Here is a 15810-nt window from a genome sequence, read left to right as displayed (position 1 = left end):
AGAGGGCAGCGGAGAAATCCTTTTCCGCGCAGTCGAAGCGGATCTGGCCGCGCGCGTGCGCACTAGGACAGTCAGAAGCGGATCTGGCCGCGCGCGTGCGCACTAGGACAGTCAGAAGCGGATCTGGCCGCGCGCGTGCGCACTAGGACAGTCAGAAGCGGATCTGGCCGCGCGCGTGCGCACTAGGACAGTCAGAAGCGGATCTGGCCGCGCGCGTGCGCACTAGGACAGTCAGAAGCGTCTCACGAGCGCCGCCCGCAGGAAAACGGAGGAATCAAGAGGAAAGGTCAACCAGCTCCAAGTCGGAGGCCCCTTTTTCGTCCGCCGAGGGCAACGGCAATTTGGCCAGCGGGCAGGCGTCTTCTCGACACGCTCGGGCAGGCGTCTTCTCGACACGCTCGGGCAGGCGTCTTCTCGACACGCTCGGGCAGGCGTCTTCTCGACATGCTCGCCGCAGCCGAGAACACGCGTGCGTGGCGAGCGCTCCTTCGACGCGTCCCGAAGCGCCGGAGTTTGCCGCTATCTCGTTTACCGATTGAGCCCCGCCCCCTCTTCGGGTCAGGGTCAAATTTTTGTCCTTTTTCAGATGGCCGTAAAAAAAAAAAAAAAAAAAATTAAATCGAGAAAAAGCTTCTCGAGCGTACGCTTAATCCCGGGGCGGTTGCGGTTCGGCCCGACCGCGGATGGGCACTCTGGAACGGCAAAAAATAAAGAGGCTCTTGAAAATGGCATGGGTGCGCCAGCGGGCATCGGTCGGCTCCGTGACTTCTTTTCGGAGAAACCGCACCACCGTTCGTTGCAAATATTTATTTCGTCGACTCCGCGAATATTCCAAAAAAGCCGGAGGAAGGAGACAAAAGTTTCTCGTTCGCCCGTTGCGGGCGGGGCAGGGAAAAAAAAACAAAAGAAAAGCAAACACGTCGCCGTTTCCAAAGCGGACGTTTGCCACCTCCGACTTGGGATAGGCTAAGCCGCCGGTAAAAAAAAAAAAGTATATACAGTCCAAGTATGTCCAAGTATATGCAGGATGTGCCCCCCCCCGCCCGCCACCCTGTGCAAAAGTCAGCCACGTACCACGGACGGCGGCTTCCTCCTAGAAGCGGAAGAGGTCGATGAAGTGCTGCGGCGAGATGGCCTCCAGGCAGCCGTCCGGGTCGCCGGCCGCGCACGGGTGTCCGCAATCCTGTTTGGCACACAAACGTCCTCGCCGTTAGCGTCCCCGCTAGATGGCGGCAAAGGAGCGCGAAGTGGAGAAAAAGGAAGACGAGCGCGCGTCGCGCCACAGGCAGAAGAAGAGAGCCGGCCCGCCGGCCCGCCCTCCCCGTCGCTTCGGAAGCGGCGGCTTTATGATCAAGGCTTCCGCCTATTGGCCAAGAGCGTTTTTTTAGGGGGTGACGCCCGGGGATGAGTTCCAAAACAAATAAATGCCAAACGCGACTACCGTTTTCTTCGCTCCACGTCCGGGGAAGCGTTCTCACAGGCGGCGATGCGCTCGCGTACCGCTAGAGGGCGCCAACTCCTTCACAATCGCGTCTACGTACTACAGCTGACGCGCCATGAAGAAAAAAAGGGCGTGAAGATGACAAACGGAAAGACAGGAGGGAGGGGGGGGGGGGGGGGCGACCGGAGCTCATTTTGGGGCCAGACACGAGGAAAGAGTGCCTAAGCGGGCAAAAGTTTCAGGCAAAAGCGTTTAAAGATGAAGGCGCAGGGCGTCCTCCTGCAGCCCGTCGCCGGCCTGGCCGCCTCTCTCCAAACAAACAAACGGGAAGGGGGAAGGAAAAAAAAAAAAAAAGGCCTGGCGGGGCGGGGCTACCTTCCAGAAGAGGACGCTGCAGTGCTTGCAGAAGTGCAGGGTGTCGCCGTAGTGCTCCTTGACGGGGTAACGCTTCTGCAGCGCAAAGTACACGCGCTTCCAGTCCACGCCGTCGCTCTTGGGGAGGAGCGCCTCGGTCCGCCGCTGCCCCCCCGCCCGCGCACAAGGGTGTGAGTCCGCGGCGGCGGCGGCGGCGGCGCACGTCGGGGCGCCCTCTCACCTGCTCGTCGGCAAAGTGGAAACGGCACAGGCGCTTCCACAGCGCGCCGCTCTCGCTGAGGACGCGCAGCGTGGCCGTGGCCTGCCCTAGGTTGATGATGTCGCAGGCGTCCGACAGCTGGCGCAGGATCTTGCTCTGCGCGTGCAGCGGCAGGTCGCTCAAGGTCACGCCCGACGAGCACGTCCGCTGCGGGGCGAAGCGCGTTTCGCCTTCGTCCTTCTCAAACTCCAGCAAACGAGGGCCGCGCGCGTATACGGCGGACCCCCGCTTCACGACGCCCCCGCCAAAAGCGTCCGTGCGCCGCCGGAACGCCGAGAGCTAATGAAGCTAACGAGAGCTAATGAAGGTTCCGATCGGGTTAGGTTAGGTTTGGACGGCCCGCCCGCCTCCCGTACGGCCGATCGACCTCACGATCCCGACCGCGGAACGGATTCATCTGGTAAACCGGGGGCCCGCCCCAACCCTTCGAGAAAGCGACGGGCGGTTTCGAGTCCAAGCGGGCTTGTCCTTTGCGCTTTGCCGGCGGCGAGGTTTTTGTTTTCTTTTCGTACCTTGGGAATGCGCAGGTGGTCGAGCTGGCGGCGCCACTCCAGAACGCCGTCCAGGCGACAGAGCCAGACGTGGACGCTGCCCACCAGCGCGCATCGGCCCGTGCGGAGGGTCAGGGCGCGCAGCGCCCCGCTCAGATCCCGCAGCAGCTCCTTGACCAGCCGCGGGTTGTACTGCTCCTCCACCACTGGCGGCCGAGCGCACGGTCGGCGCGGGGGCCCGGCGGGGGGGTGCGGGTGGGGCCGCGCGGCGGCCCGCTTACCCTTTCCGACCATCTTCTCCAGAATGTTGAAGTAGTTCTTCTGGGCGGCTCCGCTCAAGGACGTCAGCTGGGATCGGGCTATGAGCTGGAAGAGCTGAGGCGGGAGGAGCCACAGGTGTGGGTGCGCCCCCCGGCCGCCCGGCGGCGCCTCACCTTGGCCACGTAGTTGAATCTCCTCAAGTCGTGGACGGCGCTGGAAAAGTCCAGGCGGTTGAGCGCTTCGCCCAGCGTGCAATACCCGTGACGCTGCGCGACACGCAAACGTCAGTCCGCTCGCGCGGGGCTCGGGTCCTCCTCGCTTTCGGGAAGGATCCCCTCACCTCTTTGGTGCTGCCTTTCCGCACGCAGATCCACTTATCTTCGAAAACGACTGCGCGAGCACAAGGCGGGCCGGTCGGTCGGCGGCGCGTCGCCATCGATCGCCATCGATCGCATCGATCGCCATCGATCGCATCGATCGCCATCGATCGCCATCGATCGCATCGATCGCCATCGATCGCCATCGATCGCATCGATCGCCCCCGTTGCAAAAAACTTACAGTGGGACTTGGCGGCGCGCGGCTCCTTTCTCCTTTTGGCGCCGCCCGGCCGGCAAACGTCCTCGGCGAAAACATCTAGGCCTCCGTCGGGGCGGGCGAAGCTGTCCCGGAGAAAAGGACGGCTCTTGGTAGGCGGAGGAGCCGGCAAAAATGCTCTTTGCGCGCGGATTAGGGTCAGCGTTTGGGTTAGGGTTGGGTCGCCACGGTGAAGATTGAGGATTTCGCACCGCGGCGGGCCGGATTGGAGTACGCCACCTCCGCCCACGCGTCGGGCCCAGGCGCCAGATTTGGTGGCGAAAAAGGGCGCGGACCGCTTCTTACTCGATCTCCGCGTCGCGTCCGCAGAAGATGATTCTTTCCCAGCCGCGCTCCGTCTTGGTCCAGCTCCATCCCGGCGATCTCCAGTCCTGGCCCAAGAAAGGCATCCTAGCCGGCCGACGACGGCAAACGCTGCGAAGGGCCCGCAAAACATCGGCAACGGGCACGTGTTAACGGGGCGCCGCGCGCGAGGGGGCGACGCCATCGGCATTGTGACGTCGCGGGACGCGCTCCTTTTGGCTTCGGCGACACGCACCGTGCGCGCGCTTCATCCGGCGACGTACTGCATACCGCACGCTCGACTTGAGTTCCCCGCGTCCCCGAACAGCCCAAATCCTCCTCGTTGTTGTTTCCGCCGGGCGGAAGGAAGCGCCGCGTCCGGTCGCGTACGAGCTTTTGTTTCGCGCGAGGCGACTGACCTTGAAGGATGACAACCGCTTGTTCGTCCGCGTCGCGTCGCTTCGCTCGGTTGCCGCTGAAACGTTTGTCGGAAGTACGCAGCGCGCAGCTCCGCCCGCTTCCTTTCCGATCGGACGAAGCGCGTCTGTTTATTTGTGTCGCCTCGCGGGATTGGCCGAGACAGCCGTCGGTCTCGTCGGCCCCTCCTCCTATCCCCCCCCCCGCCCCCCTTGTTTGTTTTTGTTCGGGGCTTTGTCGTCCACGCGAAGGAGTTCGTCGCGCGAGTCCCTCGCTGTTTGGGCTTGAGATTCTTCAGCGGCCATCTTGTTCCCTTTGCACGACAAATGGAATATCCTGGCGAAAAGCTAACGCGGAGGGCAACCTGCACGCCAATGACGCAGACTCTAAAATGCGCGCCGGATGCTTTTCGCCGTTTTCCCTCGTCCGACCGATCGGACGACTCTGACGGATGAAGGAAAGATGGAGTTGCTCGCGCCGACACGGCTTCCTAATGATCGTGAAGGTCACCCGCTCGGGGTTTGCGACGGGCCGGCGAAGGCCACGTCGCGGGCCCTAACCCTCAAGCGGGAACGAGTCAATCTGTTCGTTTGCGCAAAACGCACGCTCGTATACATATGTATATGAAAGAATGACGCGAGGAACGGCGGTCGCTCCCGCTGCTTTATTGCTCCGTGTGAACGGCCTATGAAAAAGCGCCGGTATCGCTGACGCCGGACGGAAAAAGCTACAAGCCGTAGGCCCCGTCCGCGCAAAACACGAAGACGCTCTTACAGGGGCCCGAAAACATAAACGCGTTTCGGTCCGACTGGACGCGAGTCAACAAGGGGAGCGGCGGCAACAATGAGAAAAACCAAAAAAAACCACGGGCGGGGGCGGGTACGTTTGAAGTGCGGCTCGCGGCGCGGGACGCGACTCGTCCTGTCCGGGGCGTAGCTCGCGCTCGTCCCAAAGACGTCAGTGTTATTTGTTTGCGGGCGTGCGGGAGAAGCGGAGAGGGAGCCCGCTCCGGAGTCGGACAGGCCGGGCGGTGGGCGAAAAGCAAAAAGCTCGGCGCCGAGGAAAACGCTCCCCAAGTTTAGCTCGAATAAAACGGCGGAGCGGTCGGCCGGGCCTCCCCGACAACTTTGCCCCCGTCCCGGGGACGGTTTTTCGGCACGGCGCTCGCGTCCGTCGGCAAACGCTCGGGCGACGTCCCGGCCGACGGTCGTCGAGCGTCCGGAGAGGAAAATTCCAATGGGGGGGGGGGGGTCGATGAGGGCGCGCCTCCGTTTCTCTGTCGGCGCCGCCTCGGCCGGATTTCAGTGCAGGTCCCTCAACTTTTGGCCGCTCTCCTCGGCGTTCTTGCAGCTGTAGAGCCATTTGATGATCCTGGCGTTGCGCTCGACGACCGAGGTCCCCCGGCGGCCCCCGCGGCGCAGGGCGTCCTCCTGCAGCCCGTCGCCGGCGTCGCCGTCGCGGGAGAAGCCGTCGTCCGACGCCGAGGCGCCGACGGCGCGCGGCTTGAGCGCCGCCTCGTCCGAGCGCGCCGAGAAGTTCTCCTTGCCCAGAGACTCGATGACCTCGCCGTCCAGGCCGCAGTACTTGAAGAAGGCGTCAAAGTCGGCGAAGTTCTTGGAGTATCTGCAGCTGATGTCCGAGCGGGACCGAGCCACGCCCCTGCCCCTCCCCTTCCCGACGGGGACGGCCGAGAGATGGGGCGAGGGCGCGTCTCGGGGCCCGCCCTCGGGGCGGGCATCTCGCCGCCTTCTCTCCGGCGCGTCTCGGGGCCCGCCCTCGGGGTCGGCATCTCGCCCACTTCTCTCCGGCGCGTCTCGGGGCCCGCCCTCGGCGCCGGCCTCTCGCCGCCCTCTCTCCGGCGCGTCTCGGGGCCCGCCCTCGGGGTCGGCGCCGGCCTCCCGCCGCCTCGTCTCCGGCGCGGGGGTCCCGGCCGTCGGCCCCCGTTCCTCGGCGCCGTCCGGCCCGCCTTCCTTTCCCGGCCCGCCTTCCTTTCCCGCCGCCTCGGGTAAGGCGGCGCTTTTTTTCACGGAGCTCCGATAGAGTTTGCGCGAGACGTGATGTTTGCGCTCTTTGCCGGGCGCTCTCAGCAGCTCGCATTTCTGCCGGTAGAGCAGGATGGAGTCGGGTCGCTTTTTGGAGCCGGAGCGTCGCGCCTGCGGCGGCGAGTCGCAGGCGTCGGCGTCGGGCGGCGGCTCCCGCGCGGCCTCGCCCGCCCGCTGGCTTTTGACGTAGCGCAGCTTGCTGGCGGCCAGCCGCTCCACCGCGCTGGCGGGGCCCTTGAGCTCGCCCTCCAGCTCCATTTGCTTGCGGAGGTAGTCGGGACCCTTCTGCAGGATTTTGGAGGGATCGTCCATGGCGGCTCCGGGCGGCCCGGTCCCCCTCGCGCGTACGGCCGATCTTGTCTCAGCCTCGCAGGATTGCGACTTTGCCCCGGCACGTTTCCCGGCTGGGCCGGGTCGAGGCCCGTCCCGACCCGTCCCGGGACGGCCCACCCCGGCCGGGCCCGGCCCTCCGCGCAAAGGCGGGCCTGTTCAAAGTACACCTGATAAGGAGCGCGAGGAAGGAGGGACAAAGCCCACGCTCTCTTTCTCTTAAAGGGGGCGCGGACACGAAAGGGAACTCAAAGCTGCCGTCCACGTGGTTCCGGCCGTTGGGAAAGGCGCCCGAAGCGTCGCGGTCCGTCCGGCAGCCGATTGATAGCGGCGCTTTGGCCGTCGGTCCCTCGTCCGTACCCGTAAGATTGACGAGCCCGGGGCAAAACGCGGGAAAGCCGCACCGCTGAGTGTTCGCCTGGCACTAGACTGCAACGAGCGATCGCATCCGCTAGAGGGCCTTCGCGCGACTGCGTTTCGGACAGCCTTCCGCCTCCGCAAGCGTTCTTTGCCGGGCCGTTTAGCGAAAACTAAATTGGCGTGTGAGCACCTGCCATCCATTGCATACACCGCTGGTAAAAAAAAAAAAAAGCCAGGTTTCATTTCCGAGATCGTTGGGCTTCTATCCAGTCGCACCGAGCCATGAATGAACTTTTCCTAAGGCAAGGGGCGGCAGAGGGCGGCGGAGGGCGGCAGGGGGCGGCAGAGAGCAAGAAGCGGCAGGGCCGGGGTCCAGCTTTCCACGCCTGCGGCCCTCCGATTCATTTTCCGCACTTTTCTTACACAACCGTCACTTCCTTGCTGTCTTCCCTCAAGCGGATTTGCATTTCGCCTGCTTTTTGCATCTGTTTTCCAAGAGCATTGTTTCGTTGTCCTTTTTATTTTCCAATGGAGGCTGACTTTGGCCGGCTTCCTTTCAAACCCGAACGGGTTCGTCAAAGAAAAAGGAGAAAAGGCTCCGCTTCCAATAAGTCAATCGCGAATCGACACGGAGGAGCGAGAGGGGCGGGTCGAATTCCTCCTCTCGGCGGTACGAGGAAGACATGAAAAAGTCTTGCTGGTGTCCGCGTTTGTCCGACGGCAACGAGTTGACGCCGGAACGCAGCGGTCCACCGAGCGCTCGCTCTTCAAGTTCCTCGCCGGCGGCGGCTTACGGTGAATAATGTTTCCCTGCGAGAATATCATTTTTTTTGACCCTGTCTGACCTTGGTGCCGACGAGGCCTTCTTCCCGCTCTCTCGTGTAAGCGGGCGAGTCGTCGGCGGGCGCTTCCTGGCTTCTCGTACGAGCGGAGCGCTTTCCGTACCGAAGTACGAGACTTTCCGACTCGTGAGCCGAGGGTGGGCGTCGACTCCCCGCCGACCCCGGACGAAGGCCAAAGTCAAAAAGGTCTCCCGCCGTAAGGCGCGCTACCGGGCGTAAGGCGCGCTACCGGCCGTAAGGCGCGCTACCGGGCGTAAGGCGCGCTACCGGGCGGGCGGGGCCCGCGGCGGTCGCGGCCAGCCCCCGTTTATCCGGCCGGGCGGGGCCGGCGCCGGCCGAGGGCGCGGAACGAGCGAGGAATGCTTAGAAATCCATCAGCCAAGGCAAACAAGGCTTCGGGGGAGTCGAGGGCGACAAATCAACATTGGAACGCGGCCGAGAGTTGAATTAGCGCCGCGCGGGCCTTTTGAGACCCGCCGTTTGGCGACTCCCCCTCGACCCGGCGAAGGCGGCCTTTTCCACCCCGCGCTCGATCCGTCGGGAGCGCGAGGGCGCTTCCGCGGCCGCCCGACGTTAGCCGGACGCCGTCGGAAGGCGCGGGCTTTTGTTTTGTTTTGTCGGCCGAGGGGTCCCCCGTCCGCGGGGTCGGCCCCGAGCCGGCCGTTTGGGCGCGCCCCGCGCTCGCCTCGTCCGTCTGCCCTCTTTTGAGAAATGTCTTTGAAAAGGAACGGACTTGTTTGCCTTGGGGGAGGGGGGGGGGAAGGCCGCTTGAGGAATGCGTCCGCCCCCGGGACGGCGACGAGGCAAACGGCAAGGAGCCGGCCGCGCTCCGCGTATACGCTCCGTAATGCCGTAAACTCGCAAGGCGCTTGGCGGGGAAGGCCGGACGCGCAAGACTTAACAAATTGCTTTGGGGCCCTAAGGATGGCAATTAGCCCCGCAGGCGGGGCGGCGTGTTTGCCGATTACCGCTTGCGAGCGCACGGGGAAAAGCGGGCGCAGGCGCAAACGCAAAAAAATCCCTCCGTCTATACTTTGCGTAGCGGCGGCGGGCCAGCGAGGCCTTAACGTACTCTGAAAAACATGGATATCGGTCAATACCGTCGTCGGGAGAACGGAGCAGGGCCGCCGGTGCTTTACAGCTAAAGCTTTTCATCCCGTCGCATTTGTCGGCTCGGGAAATCGGAGCCCCGGGGGCCGGGGGGCCATTTTGAGTCGCCGCCCGAGAGAGGAAGGGGCGTCTTGGGGCTCGGGAGAGCAAAGTTGCGGCGCTCCGCTACGGAGGGCGCGCGAAGCGTCGACTCGTCGCGCGCGACGGGGCGACGGAAGCTTGCGATCGGGAAGCCCGAACTCGATAAGCGAGCGCCGCCCGAGCGACGACGAGGACTTTCCCGGAACACAAAAGAAACCCGAAGCGCCGCCGACTTGACGTCGGAAGGCGCATCGGAAGGCACGGGAGCTCGGGCCCGCGTCCCCAAAAAATCAAGGGAGGCGCGCGTCGGCCGCGGCCGCGAGCCCACCCGCCCCGCGCCGTCGCCGGCCGGGCCCCGCCCCGCCTTCGGGGTCACGCCGCGGCCACGGAGTCGACGAGGGCCGTATTCGGAGAACGACCCGTAACGCGCGTACTCGTGACAACGTTTCACACGCAAAGTGGGCCGGAGCTCCGTTTTTTTTTTCCCCGAGCCGAAGGGTTTCGCGAGAAGCGGACGGAGTGCGGTGATGTCATGGATAATGGCGGAAGCGTTGCGGCGCTTCCACGGAGCTTCCACGGAGCTCGGCCCATGTAACCCGAGCGCTGGCCGGAGAGTGCCTTTCCGCGGCGAGGCCGCTTCCCGGCCCAGCCTTTCCCGGGAAGCGGCCGGCCCCGGGAGAAGCGCCGGGAATTCGGGGAGGCCGCGGACGGAGGGCCGGCGGGGGTCTCGAGCGCGGCCGAGCTTAAGACGACACACGTTTTGGAAATGTGAGGGACTTCCGGAAAAAAACGACGGCCTTTGACAAAAATGCGCGAGCGCACTAGCGAGCGTTCCGCCCGGCTCCTCGTTTTCGTTTTGTTTTTTTGTTACGAGGGCAAACGGCTTGAATAGTCGCCATTGTGCGTCCGCGCGGACGACCCCGCGAGCTTTGGCGACCGCCGAGCGCGTGCCGGGCCGGAACGGCGAGCGGCGAGCGCGTCCCGCGGAAGACGGGCCCGCCGGCGCGTGACCGACTCCGACCGGCGCGTGACCGACTCCGACCGGCGCGTGACCGACTCCGATCGGCCCGACTCGTGGGCGACCGCCGCCGCGATGATGTCATCCGGCCCGGGATCCGCGCGCGCCGCCATTTCAAAGGATCGGCCTCCCTTTCTGATGTGTCGTTGGGTCAGACCTCAAGTAATTTGCCACAATTCGGCGTGAACTCGCAGCCCGGCGACCTCAAATGTTACAATATTAGCGTATAGCGGCGTAACATCCGATGGTTATCTTCCGCCGTTTGAAGTCTCGGCTCGGCGCCGTCATCGCGACCGCGAGCGAAGCTGAAGAGCCGCGATAGGAATTCATCAACCGCTGGCGCACTTTGCGAAGGAGCGCCTTGGGGCGAAGGGCGCCTCCTTTTCCGCATTCTCCGTTTCCTTCCACCGGTTTTGCCCTTTGTTTGCCCCGAAAGCTACGGCGAGCGACGGCGAGCGACGGCGAGCGACGCTCGCTCGCGCCTAAAGCGACCACGCCCCGGCAAAGCCGGCGCTATTGCCGTGAGGCGTAGACCGCCTCGCGCACGCCTCCGACCCTTTGACCGCAAGGGAACGGCGAAGGAAGGAAAGGCCAAGTTTTGGGGTGAGGACGCAAAGCCCGTGTCGCTTGCGTTCTTTTTGCTTTTTAGCGCGCTCGGCGGGACCGCGCTTTATAGGACAACTCTTGGAAGCGAGAAGGCGTACAGGAAATGCCGGCCGGGCGGACGCTCCCGCCACTTTCTGGCATTCTTTCAAATGTCAAAGTGGGAGAAGAGCCGCCGTCGCTCAAGGCGTTTCCCGCGTGACGTGGGCGCGTCACGTCAGTGAGCCAAAAGCCCCATCCCGCCCGGCGGCGAGACCCGTTTGGACTCCGAGGCCCGCGGCGAAAGCTCTTCATTTCTCGTTTGCCGCGGTGGGCCACGGGCGACGGGCGACGGGCGAGGGCTCATTTCTCCCGCTATTTTAAGATTAAGATTAGCGACGGGCCGAGAAAAAATCTGCCCGGGACTTCCTGGGTTTTCTTTTTCCCGGGCGCCGCCGGAAAGAGCGCGCTCGGCCTTCGGAGGGCCCCGTGACCGCGTTGGCCTCGGGGCCTCAAACGGGGCCAAGAAAGCCCCCGCCCCGCCCGCCCCGCCCGGACGCCTTTTTCCGTCAGCTTTGCCTTCCGGGCTCCCTTCAATTTAGCCATTCATCACGGACGGCTCGCGCTCGGGATCCCCGAACGGCCGCTCCGGTATTCAAAGACGCTATTCTCAAGAGGGCAAAAAGACTTTGCTTCATCAAAATTCTCCAAAATAATATTCTCAGTCATTCTTCGGCTCGCTATCGGAAGACAAATCAGTCTCGGGGGTATCGGGGGAAAGGCTTGCACTTTTACCCTCCCGATGGCTCAGCCGGAGCCCTGCGGGACGGGAAGGCGCGCGGGGTCTGACGTACGCCGGAGCGGGGTCGGCTTTGACCTCGGGCCGCGCCCCGGAAACTCCCGGAAGGCTTCGATCGGCGACGACAGAGGGCGAGGAAGGAAGGAAGGAAGGAAGGGAGGGAGGGAGGGAGGGAGGGAGGGAGGGAGAGAGGAAGGAAGGAAGGAAGGAAGGAAGGGAGGGAGGAGGGAAGGAAGCAAGGAAGGAAGGAAGGAAGGAGGAAGGGAAGAAATGAAGGAAGGAAGGAAGGAAGGAAGGAAGGAAGGAAGGAAGGCCGCCGACAGTCGCCTCAGCACCCCCAAAATACAAGGGGCCTCCCCGACACCGTGGGGGCTCCAAAACGCCAAAAGGGAAGCAAGGGAAGAATCCCCCCCCCTCGAGCCCCGGAGACGATTCGGAACACGTCGGAACGACAGTCCCAGTGAATGAATTTTATTCGGGGCGATGAGAGGCAGCGGAGAGCGCGCGTCCACCCGTGCCGACGCACCATTCGCGCTCAGCTCCGAGCCGGGAGGTTGCTCGCATTTTCAAGCGTAGGGGAGCGAAACGGGGCAAGGCAAGGCGGTCCGGAGGCCGCCCGACCGGCAAAGCCGCAAAGCGCCCGTCGCGGCGCACGCCACGCATGGGAGGAGGCTGACAGACGGTGGAGCCGGGCGCGGGGCGCGCGGGGGGGGGGGGGGGGGGGGGGGGGGGGGCGCGGCGATCATAAAAGGAGGAGGGGCGCCGCCTCAAGTGACGGCAAAAAGTTGAGGCGGCCGAGCCGGACACTTTGAAGGATCCCGACCGACCGGCGACTATCGAGCGGGGCGAGGATGCGCCTCTTCCTCCTCCTCCTCCTCCTCCTCCTCGGCAGCGGCAGGGGCGCGGGCGACGGCGAGTGAGTCGGGTCGCGACCGAGACGCGACCGGCACCGGGCCGCGTGCGCCGGAAGCTCCCCGACGCCGGAGCGCTCGGCATCTTTTGGCCGGCCGCGAATCGCCCGCCGAGCCGAGCGAGAGACCAGAACAGGTACGGCCTCCTTTTTCGGAAGCCTTTCTTTTTCCCGTTCGCTACTCGCTCGCTCTTTCCTTCTGACACGCCGGAGGGGGGGGGGGGGGACGCGGCCGGAATGACGGAAGTTTGCGACAGTCGCGTCAAGGCGTTCGGCACGCTCGCTCCAAAGCAGCATGCGCTGCGGGGAAGTTCTCGTGCCGAGGAGCCGCATCCAAGAAATCGGCGGGCCGGCGCTTGTCAGGTGCTCGCGCGCACTTCAAATCGAAGGCGACGGAGACGCTTTTGTTAAGCGATTATTTGGAAAGCCCCAGTACGAGTTTTGGTTTTTAAAGTGCGCTCGAACGGCTCTTCGTCCGAAGCAAAGCGGCGCTTTGCGCGTCGCTTCATTCGACTCGTAGCCTGGCCCAACTTAGCGCGTTTGTTTTGGAAAATCTTCTGAAGGCATTCCACCGGCTCGGTTTTAGGGGCTTGGTGGTTACACTCACATCTGCCGGAGGTTTTTTTTTTATCACATGTCTTCATCCGGCCGCGGAAAGTCTTCCCAGGCTTTGCGGCGGCAAATGAACCGACCATCATCCCCTCTTGTCTCGCAGAGGAGGGCGACCGCCGCCCCCCCCCCCCCCAACCCCCACGCTCCATAATCCCCCCCCCGTCCGCGTGAGCCATGGGCGCGCTGCTGCCGCCGCCGCCGCTGCTGCTGCTGCTGCCGCTGCTGGCGTGCGCGCTGGTCGGCGCGAGCCCGGCATCCAGGCGCGGGGACGAGCTGATGACCGGGACGCCCGGGAGGAGCGCCGTGACGCCCCGCGGGGAACTCCGAGACCTCCGGCCTTCGCGAACGGACGGGAAGGATCGGCCGATCGGTGAGCCGACCTCCTCGACTCGACTCGGCCGCGCGGGCGATCGCCGCGAGCAGACTCCGAGGTCGCGCTGGTCCGGGGCGCATAGCAAAGGTTGTCCAAGTGCGCAGGTGGACAGACGGCGAACGCGCGCGTGAGAGGAGGGACGGATGCCGCACTCGGAACTTTGTCTTTGAAAAACCACCGCAACCAATTTGACCCTTGACGAGTCGAAGGCGCCCTCGGGCTTAATTGCTTTCTTTTTGTGCCGCTGATTGCACGCGCTTTTCTATTTGGGGACCTCGGGATGCTCATTTTTTCTTTTTTTTTTTTTTTTTTTTGGGGGGGGGGTCGCTAAATTTGCTGCGGTTGTTAAGCGACTTGATTTTTTTTGAATAGGGGAAAAAGACGTTGGCTTGAGAAGTGCGCTTTCCTTCGGGAAAGACAGCTTTGCACTTGTCCGAGAGCTGGCTTCGCTCCTATCTTCCATGGGTTTATGGGGGAAAAAAGCGGCCGCTCTCCAAAGAGACGCGCTGCGGAAAAAGCCCCGCGCTGCGGAAAAAGCTCCGGGCAAAACGTGGCGGGCCGTCGCGACGGAGAAAACGACCGGACCGCCATCCGGGCGCGCGTCGGCCCGGAGCGGCGGGCGATGACGCGAGCCGGCAAACGGCCGACAAGCGACGGCTGTTTTCCAGGAATCCGACAGCCGATTCTCCCGATACGGCGCGACGTACGACCGCGGACCGTTTTTTTCTTCGCGACGACGAGAAGCTTTTCGGTCTTCCCGCGAAAGCCGTAACACGAACGGACCTATAACGATAGCGCGACGGCGCATTCTCCGGCAGATGGGCGGTTTGGAAGCGGCATCCCTCGGTTTTACCCGCCGCAAAAAAAGCAGCTCTCCGTTGGGAGAAGCTCGCCCGGCCCGGACCCGAAGGAGAGAACGCCTCCCTCTCGGCCCGGCCTCGTTTGAAAGCGCGGCTCGTCTTTTTGGAGAACGCGGGGCGGGGGGGGGGGTGAACTTAAAGTCCGTGGGACGCCGCCGCCCTCGAACCGATCGGGGGCTTACGCCCCGCGGTGGACCCCGGGTCGGAACGGCAAAGGCGTTTACGGCCTAACGTGGCGTCGTCTCTCCCGTCTCCTCGGCCAGGCTCGCCCCCGCGGGAACGCGGCAGGAAGGACCAGTACCTGAAACACATCACGGGTGAGCCCGTCCTTCCCGAGCGAGCGCCCGCGCTCTTTTGCCACGTACGTACGTAGGAACGCCGCCTGTTGCCCCGCGCAGGTCCGCTCTACTTCAGCCCCAAGTGCAGGAAGCACGTCTACCACGTGTACCACCAGACCAGAGACTGCACCGTACTCGCACGTGAGCCGGCCGAGGCCCGCCCGCCCGCCCGCGCCCCACACCCCGCGCGTCACTCTGGACTTTCCCCCTTTGACGCAGATTTCAAAAGATGCGCGCGGCTTCTGACGCGGCTCGCCGGCAGCCCCATGTGCACGGGGCGATAACACCAGCACGGTAAGCGGAGCCCGCCTCGGCTTCGGTCGGGACTCGCGGCCCGGGCGCGGCTTTGGGAAACGGCGGCCAAAAACGGCGCCAAAAACGCCACTTTGTCGGCCTTTCCCTTTCGCAGGTCCCCGCCGAGCGCCCGCCGGCCCGACGGGAAGGAGCGCCGCGGCCGACGGGGGAGCCGACTTCGGCCCGACGCGTCCGCTGACCGTACGGACGCGGCCCGACTAAAACGGGGGCGGCCGACGGGACGCCGGAGCCTTTGGGAGGCCGCCCGAAACCGAAGGCGATCGATCGGACCCTCCTTTCGCCCGCGGGAGGGCCGCCGCGTGTCGACGAGACCCCCGGCGCGGCGGCGAGATTGCGCCAAAGTCGGGATTTACGTACGTTGAAGACATTTCCACCTCTGGGTAAAAAAACAAAAACGCGAGCGGTATACGGCTTACACGTGACATGTATATAAAAGGCAGATCTATTTCAATAAATTCTATCATTGCTAGACAAGCCAGGGCATCGCTGTCTTGCGGAACGTTGACCGGCGCGCGACCGGCGAGTCGAGGGCGCCGGCCATAACCCCCCGCCCGCCCCGCTGAGCAGAGTTTTAAAGCCCCGCCCCTGTTATATTCGCTAAGCGCTTCTAGTGCTGACCGTCGGCAACGCGGCCCTCACGCTCGTTCGGATTCAAAACAAAAAAGTGGACCGCGTCGTATCCGGTCAAAGCTGAAAATCGGGACGGGCCGCTCGCGAAGCGCGTTCAAACGCCGCAAAATTCCCCGAACGGATCTCGGCCGCCGCCCTGATATGAAGCCGTTGGCGAGGCTCCGACCAACAGTCGGTCCGTCTTGCAAACGATCCCCGCCCTCTTCCGGCGACGGTTGCCGGACGCTAACCCGAACCCTGAAAAGGGAGCTTCCGCGAGCGCCGCTCGAGAGGAAGCTCGCGGGTCCCCGTAAATTGGGCGCGCGCCGTCAAAGAGCCCAGACGTTTTTCCGAACGGCGCGGCCGAAGAAAGGACGTTTCATTTGCCGTTTCGTTTCATTTGCCGTCGCGACGCGAGTCGAAATCATTTGCGCGTCCGTCGGTCGACCCCCCCGGCGAGGGAGAGAGCGCGGACGGACGGCCGCGCGGAGAGCTCGGCCTCCGGGCT

The 15810-nt window shown here is 64.1% G+C and overlaps 3 protein-coding genes across 12 annotated transcripts; 1 reads left to right on the top strand and 2 right to left on the bottom strand.

The window, feature by feature from the left end:
- Nucleotides 1–792: 792 nt before the first annotated feature.
- fbxo25 (F-box protein 25) lies at nt 793–4297 on the bottom strand. Of its 9 annotated transcripts, none has more exons than XM_088403363.1 (10): nt 3961–4297; nt 3708–3836; nt 3387–3487; nt 3168–3217; nt 3001–3040; nt 2848–2941; nt 2588–2772; nt 2037–2222; nt 1817–1960; nt 793–1183 (listed from the first exon to the last, which is right to left on the bottom strand). In XM_088403363.1, exons 2-10 carry the CDS (start codon nt 3809–3811, stop codon nt 807–809), a joined length of 1281 nt encoding a protein of 426 aa, XP_088259489.1. In that variant the 5' UTR covers nt 3812–3836; nt 3961–4297; the 3' UTR covers nt 793–806. The 9 variants fall into 9 exon arrangements, with proteins under 9 accessions (XP_088259489.1, XP_088259487.1, XP_088259488.1 ...); XM_088403361.1 differs by having other exon boundaries at nt 4124–4252; XM_088403362.1 differs by having other exon boundaries at nt 2037–2171; nt 3961–4104.
- A 469-nt stretch (nt 4298–4766) lies between these two features.
- Nucleotides 4767–6623, bottom strand: fam110c (family with sequence similarity 110 member C). The gene has a single exon (XM_088403370.1). It carries the CDS (start codon nt 6473–6475, stop codon nt 5423–5425), a length of 1053 nt encoding a protein of 350 aa, XP_088259496.1. The 5' UTR covers nt 6476–6623; the 3' UTR covers nt 4767–5422.
- A 4913-nt stretch (nt 6624–11536) lies between these two features.
- Nucleotides 11537–15161, top strand: alkal2a (ALK and LTK ligand 2a). Of its 2 annotated transcripts, XM_088403375.1 has the most exons (6): nt 11537–12332; nt 12911–13177; nt 14304–14357; nt 14439–14519; nt 14598–14672; nt 14788–15161. In XM_088403375.1, the coding sequence occupies exons 2-5, from the start codon at nt 12982–12984 to the stop codon at nt 14660–14662; spliced, it is 396 nt and encodes a 131-aa protein (XP_088259501.1). In that variant the 5' UTR covers nt 11537–12332; nt 12911–12981; the 3' UTR covers nt 14663–14672; nt 14788–15161. The 2 variants fall into 2 exon arrangements, with proteins under 2 accessions (XP_088259501.1, XP_088259502.1); XM_088403376.1 differs by lacking the exon at nt 11537–12332 and having other exon boundaries at nt 12756–13177.
- The last annotated feature ends 649 nt before the right edge of the window (nt 15162–15810 follow it).

Source organism: Hippichthys cyanospilos, chromosome 20 (genome assembly GCF_059441005.1).
Source record: "Hippichthys cyanospilos isolate Australia breed blue-spotted pipefish chromosome 20, RoL_Hcya_1.0, whole genome shotgun sequence".
Classification (NCBI taxonomy): Eukaryota; Metazoa; Chordata; class Actinopteri; order Syngnathiformes; family Syngnathidae; genus Hippichthys; species Hippichthys cyanospilos.
Note: the sequence above shows the minus strand (reverse complement) of the source record. Positions and strands in the feature narration are given on the sequence as shown.

Excerpts from the sequence above, each read along its gene's own strand:
- fbxo25 (XM_088403363.1), bottom strand. The coding sequence starts at position 3,811 with ATGCCTTTCTTGGGCCAGGACTGGAGATCGCCGGGATGGAGCTGGACC. Across the intron at positions 3,488-3,707 it reads GGACGCGACGCGGAGATCGA|CTTCGCCCGCCCCGACGGAG; the intron begins GTAAGAAGCGGT and ends TCTCCGGGACAG. Across the intron at positions 2,942-3,000 it reads GATTCAACTACGTGGCCAAG|CTCTTCCAGCTCATAGCCCG; the intron begins GTGAGGCGCCGC and ends CTCCCGCCTCAG.
- fam110c (XM_088403370.1), bottom strand. The coding sequence starts at position 6,475 with ATGGACGATCCCTCCAAAATCCTGCAGAAGGGTCCCGACTACCTCCGC.
- alkal2a (XM_088403375.1), top strand. The coding sequence starts at position 12,982 with ATGGGCGCGCTGCTGCCGCCGCCGCCGCTGCTGCTGCTGCTGCCGCTG. Across the intron at positions 13,178-14,303 it reads CGGGAAGGATCGGCCGATCG|GCTCGCCCCCGCGGGAACGC; the intron begins GTGAGCCGACCT and ends CTCCTCGGCCAG. Across the intron at positions 14,520-14,597 it reads AGACTGCACCGTACTCGCAC|ATTTCAAAAGATGCGCGCGG; the intron begins GTGAGCCGGCCG and ends CCTTTGACGCAG.